The sequence below is a fragment of the Coenobita brevimanus genome, chromosome 54 (assembly GCF_032717465.1).
Source record: "Coenobita brevimanus isolate Jiangsu-jjx chromosome 54, ASM3271746v2, whole genome shotgun sequence".
NCBI classification, from domain to species: domain Eukaryota; kingdom Metazoa; phylum Arthropoda; class Malacostraca; order Decapoda; family Coenobitidae; genus Coenobita; species Coenobita brevimanus.
Genome location: NC_137007.1, coordinates 31,943,174 through 31,949,273, shown reverse-complemented (window position 1 = coordinate 31,949,273; position 6,100 = coordinate 31,943,174). Strand labels below are relative to the sequence as shown.

The following is a 6,100-nucleotide window of genomic DNA, read 5'->3' as shown; positions in this document are numbered from 1 at the left end:
TACGGAATTGTCTGTAGGAGTGTGTGTGTGTGTGTGTGTGTGTGTGTGTGTGTGAGGGAGGGAGAGAGAGAGAGAGGGGGGGAGAGGGAGAGACTCATAACACTGAATATCTGTAGGTAACGAAGTTAAGCTAAGAGAGAGAGAGAGGGGGGGGGTTGACCACATGAATTAAATCATATGCAGGTAGCAAAGTGAGACTGAGAGAGAGAGAGAGAGAGAGAGAGAGAGAGAGAGAGAGAGAGAGAAAATCATAATACAATAAGAGCGAATAGACAACAGTACGCTACTTGGGTATACGCAGCATTACAAAGCCTTATAGAAAACATGGTGAAACTCCCTCAAGGTGAACTTCTCTCACTTACGCTGACGAAGGCTGTTTGGTGCATTCCCAGTATCTAGATCCTTGCTAGATCGCGCTAGTCACCATATATATCCTAATTTATAAAGGTAGCCAGTTAGCCGTTCTTTATCGTTATTTATTTGGTCATCTTTTTTAGGTCTAGGAGTATTTCATTTCTATCTGGTGAGAATTAAGTGCATTTAGCGACATTCAGGTGATGTTTGGTAGCGATCGTTTCATGCACTACTTCTGCTGCATACCATTCAGAATCTGTTTTGTAAAGTTGCACACTTAGCGTTTTCTATGTTTAATATAGAGCTTTCTTTTCTTTATTTATTTTGCGAAAAAGAAACATTTAAAGACTAAAATCTAGCGACATCCTAGAGAGTCCTAGAAGCTAGTTGCCGTACACCACCAAGGAAAACATTAGTCACCATACACACCCTAAAACGCCCACCCACTGCAAACACTGTTACAAGCACATTGTGTGTGTGTGTGTGTGTGTGTGAGAGAGAGAGAGAGAGAGAGAGAGAGAGAGAGAGAGAGAGAAAGTGTGTGTGTGTGTGTGTGTGTGTGTGTGTGTGTGTGTGTGTGTGTGTGTGTGTGTGTGTGTGTGTGTGCATTTATCCACTTCAGTACGATGGCGTACTGTGGAGGAGAATTATTTTAGAGTCTCCACACTTAATACATCCACTAAACACATTCAATCTCAGATTTGTCTTGCTAGCGTAGGATGGGATAAAAACAGTAAGAACTCAAATTCAATAAGCAACGGTGTGCTTCTCTCTGCCAGACAAAGTGACAGTTTAGTTACTGCTTTTCTTTCCTCTGGGGGCTAAAGCTTTTTCTTGTAATAATATATCTTCTTGGATGCCATGTGATATATAGGTGTGATCGATTCGTGACCTGTCTATAATTAGAATCGTTCAAAGAATCTTTCCGGCAGAGGTGAGTTTTTTGGGTATTCCCGCCTGGGCCAATTTTCGCGACTCAGCCTCAAACACAGGAAGCCACAGGCACGGGTGAATTCCCCGGACGTGTCAGGCCCGTCCCCTTGTTGAACTCTTGACGTCAGCAGGTTTGGTTATATAGAGTCAGGATGGTAGGGCAGACACGTTACTCCTACCACGACCTGCACACAGAGAGAATCAGTTCTCAGTTACCTTCTCTCTCCCTTGTCTTCCTTACCTTGGTGGAAGATACTGAACACATACTACAACTTGCCCACGGAGAGAATCAGCTACTATCTCGCCCTCTTACCTTGGTACAAGATACTGAAGCAGAGATCTATTGAAGCCTACCTGTCGTCAAATAATCGCTGGACATCACTAGACATCCAGCTAGACATTCAACATCACAAGATATCCAAGAAGATATATTATTGTAAGAACAAGCTTTAACACTCAGAAAATCCGTAACGAAATTAAAGCAGTCAAGCCTTCTCGCGTCCTGAAAGGGTGAGAGCCGAGAAAAGCAAGAAACGAGCAAGGAAAACGATGGCAAGAGGGATGGCTATGTGGCTGTGGTGTGTGGTGGCGGTGGCGATGGTATGTGGCGTCACAGCAGCACCTTCCACGCACCTAGAGACACACACCGAGACCGAGAACGACATACGGGACGACCAGTACTACGAGGACATCCTACACAAACAGCAGGTGGAGCTGAAGAGTCTGGGATGCCGGCCGATGGAGATGAAAGTGAGCGTGAGGAGTCAGCTGAAGTACCACGACGACCTGGCCGATAAAATGTTCTTTCCTGAGGTGTTTTCCGTGCTGCGTTGCCATGACGAGTGCAGCTTCTGTGGCAACCATAAACACGGCCTTCAACGCGGTACCTGCGAGCCTGAGACCGAGAGGACAAGGCCCGTGGTGGTGTTCTACGTAGAGAAGGGACAGAAGCGGTACCGGCAGGTGATGGTGACAGAACACACAACCTGTAAATGCACCTGAGCTCACCACGAAACACTTTACGGAACACCTTAATCCCTTCAGTCAGATGGCGTACTTTATTTCGATGACGTATTTAATACTTTATTCTTGCCATCTCATGACGATTTGATATTCAGAGAGAGAGATATATATACATCCTTCACTAGCTCCTTTATTAATAGAATGCTCTCCTAAGTTGAATAAAATCGTCTGGTAGCAGCAATAATAAAAGTGAAGGACTACATCCACGGACTGAAGGGGTTAAAGGCCGTACTCTAGGTAGCATGGGAGATGTCGTAGCACCTCCTCCTTACCGATTTATTCTGCATTACCACACCTTAACATTCACTTTGTACGAAGTCTTCCAACTATCGACTTTTCGTACCACTGACTTTGAAAAGGGTGTTGAGGTATTATCTGCAGGATAAGTCGCTGAGGAAGATTTGTCACGAACTCTCCAAAAACCAAAGAGAAAGTAGCTCAATTTGTGAACGCTGTCTCAGCACTGAATACACAAACACGTCAGTTAATTTATCCTAGTTTAATCATCACAAACACAGGTATTCTAGGTGCCATAGGACCGTTGCACCTATTCCTTAGCGATTTATTTTGAGCATACCACGTCGATCCTCGCTTATATGTAATTTATAAATTTATTAGTATCGATGTAGTTTGCATCAGTATCACAAAAGAAGAAAAGGAGGTGAAATGCGCAAAACAAATCGGCAGGGAAAATTTGCTAAGGGATCTGCAATTCCACTTAGAATTCGAGAGTAAACAGCCAAGGAAAATTTACTACGACATCGCCAAGTACACGAACACACGTACAGTTTCTGACACTAAAAATTTTCAGTGCTCGAGCGGCTCACGTATCCCTTACCCTTACCAGAAACCAAATCTCGTCTGTGATATTCTGTTATTTATTGTGTGACAGATGTTTTATATTTATTGTACTATTTATTATTATTATTATTATTATTATTATTATTATTATTATCACTATTTAGAATTATTTATTGGTTATGATATTTATACTGATATTTAATAGGAAGCATACGAAATATACGAGTACTGTATATTTCTGTGATGTATTTCCAAAACTCTTAATTTATTCTTTTTTAATAAAATTCAAAAATAAACACTGAGTCCTTTTCTTTACCCCACAAACTTAGAACAGTGTGTGTGTGTGTGTGTGTGTGTGTGTGTGTGTGTGTGTGTGTGTGTGTGTGTGTGTGTGTGTGTGTGGCTGGGGAGGGAGCAAGGGTGAGGGAAATAACGTATCTGATTCACACTTGCCAGACTCTCCCGCAGCACACACCCAGTTTACCTTCCAGTCACCACTACAGTGTGATGGTGCACAATACACAGTTCGCCTTCCAGTCACCACTACAGTGTGAAGACGTCTTTTGCACATTTACTGTAGGCCTTGTGTCAGAGTAAGGAAGTTCTCTCTTACTGAAGTATATATATATTCATTCATTCATTCATTCATTGCCAGACACCATGTATCCCAAACGGGGTGGCCAAGGGCTTAGAGTTAATTGTTTTACAGGGAGGGGCACTAATCCTCCACCAACCCCACTTGACACGTGTCTATATATATATATATATATATATATATATATAGCTATATATATATATATATATATATATATTAAGAGAGGAAGAGGAAATAGGAATCTCTCCTTGTATTCACTGAGACAAAGGACGTGATTGTCATTCTGCTTTCTCTCTCTCTCTCTCTCTCTCTCTCTCTCTCTCTCTCTCTGGACAATTACACTTGCTGGTCCAGATACAACCCTCCTCGCCACTCCGTTCGGTGCTTTCTCGTGTGTTTGGGGGACGTCTTAGTTAGCGTTATCAATGTTTAACTTATATCTTTTATTCATTGCTTAATCCCACTGCCACATCTAAACCCACATCAGCAGACTGAGCCGTCACTATAACACAAGAAATAACATCAGACGAGTTTCTAGTGAAGCTTTATTCACACACCACCCTGTTCTAGCTTAGAATATGGGTGGGGAGGTTAGATACAGCTTTTACTTAGCCTGTATGTGCTGGAGAGGGACGCCTTCAAGTGGTGGCATTGATATAACTGGGTGGCTCCACTACCCGGCTATACAGACGCCCCTCAGTTGCCTCCCTATCCAGAAAAGGAAGATGGTGAGCTGCAAGAGGAAGACAGTTTCAGTCCACTGGGTTCATATTTTAGATGATCTTTGGCCTACAAATGCTATTACAACGACGACTACTGCTACCACTACTACTGCTACTACTATTGCTGCTGCTGCTGCTGCTGCTCTTGCTACTACTACTACTACTACTAATGATGATAATAATAATAGTAATAATAATAATAAAATAATAATGATAATAATAATAATAATAATAATAATAATAATAATGAGTCTTTCACAAACAAAAACTCTATTCTAAGATTTTAAAAATGGTCTGGAGATTGCATGAACACCTCACCTGCGTCAGAGGATTTACACTCTCGGAAACCTTAACTTCCTCCCATCTGAATAAAATCATCTAACGTTAACCGAAACAGAATGCCAGTTTTCTCGACTATGAGAGTTAATCGTACCAGTACCTCAAAAAAAAAAAAAAAAAAAAGGTGTTACTGGTTTGCTCTCTCTCTCTCTCTCTCTCTCTCTCTCTCTCTCTCTCTCTCTGTTTACCTGTCTATCTATCTATCTATCTATCCGTCAATCTATATCCTTGTCTATCCATTTCTCTATCAATCTATCTATCTCTGTCTATTTATCTGTCAGCATAAACACTCAGAATTCTATGACTCACTCTCAGCTGAATAAAATCGTCAGCTGGAGTAGGAGGCTAGAGCTACCCCTAGAACGTGAGGGGTAACTGGTAAATTTTTCAACACCCCTACCCCTACGACCCATGCAGATACAGCCAAATACATATGTCCGCTCTCCTTTTTCCCTGCCTCTCTCTCTCTCTCTCTCTCTCTCTCTCTCTCTCTCTCTCTCTCTCTCTCTCTCTCTCTCTCATTGTTGGAGTCATAGACGCTTAACTAAGACGTAAAAAGATGCATATTATCACCCGCAGATGAATGATGATATACAGCTCACCTCCTAACACCGTTTCTTAAACAACTTATATTGCAAACTACACCCTCTTGCCCATCTCCGTATTGCATGAATTCATTCTAATATCGCCATACACTGCATAGATAACGGACAAAAGGATATTAACTAACTGTATCCAAAAATAAATCGCTTAGGAAGGGATGCCACGGAGTTTCCTTAACTGACGAGAATACGAGCCAACGAGACCAGTGATGAAATAGAGGAAAAAGAGACAAACGTATTTTAGAATTTGACTCAGCCGAAACAGGATACCGGATTTTTGTTGGTCATAAGGGGATACGTATAATGAACTACAGTCCTTTCATATTAACTTGACCCTGATTTTCAAAATTTTGCACTTATTCTACATACTGTAGTTAAGTAGCAGGACAAGATAATACTTTGGCTCTACAGCCTTTCCATGCTACTTCTTTGTGACCAGCACCATATTCTGATGTTATTCCGTTGTCCAAGCTGAACATTCAAAACGGAGAGATGGCAGTTTTAGGTCAAGTTAGTGTAAAACGAGTATAGATTAACCTTCCGGTTGGGTCGTCTCCTTTTACTCAAACTTGGCCTAAAACTCCCATCTCCCTATCTTGAATACTGAGTTATCGCAATGAATTAACCGTAGGAAATGACGCCAGTCATGAAGAAATGTAATGGAAAGAGTGTCGAGCTGCAGTATTGTAGTATTTTGCTCCTGAGCTACATGAAATAGGCTGTAAAAGTAC

The 6,100-nt window shown here is 41.6% G+C and overlaps 1 protein-coding gene across 1 annotated transcript; it reads left to right on the top strand.

Annotated features, from left to right (window-relative positions):
• The first annotated feature begins 1,752 nt into the window (after positions 1-1,752).
• On the top strand, positions 1,753-2,333 carry LOC145400952 (uncharacterized). The gene has a single exon (XM_080273318.1). The coding sequence runs from the start codon at positions 1,837-1,839 to the stop codon at positions 2,287-2,289; it is 453 nt and encodes a 150-aa protein (XP_080129444.1). The 5' UTR covers positions 1,753-1,836; the 3' UTR covers positions 2,290-2,333.
• The last annotated feature ends 3,767 nt before the right edge of the window (positions 2,334-6,100 follow it).

Bases quoted from the DNA above. Each gene is read 5' to 3' on its own strand.
- LOC145400952 (XM_080273318.1), top strand. From the start codon at position 1,837: ATGGCAAGAGGGATGGCTATGTGGCTGTGGTGTGTGGTGGCGGTGGCG.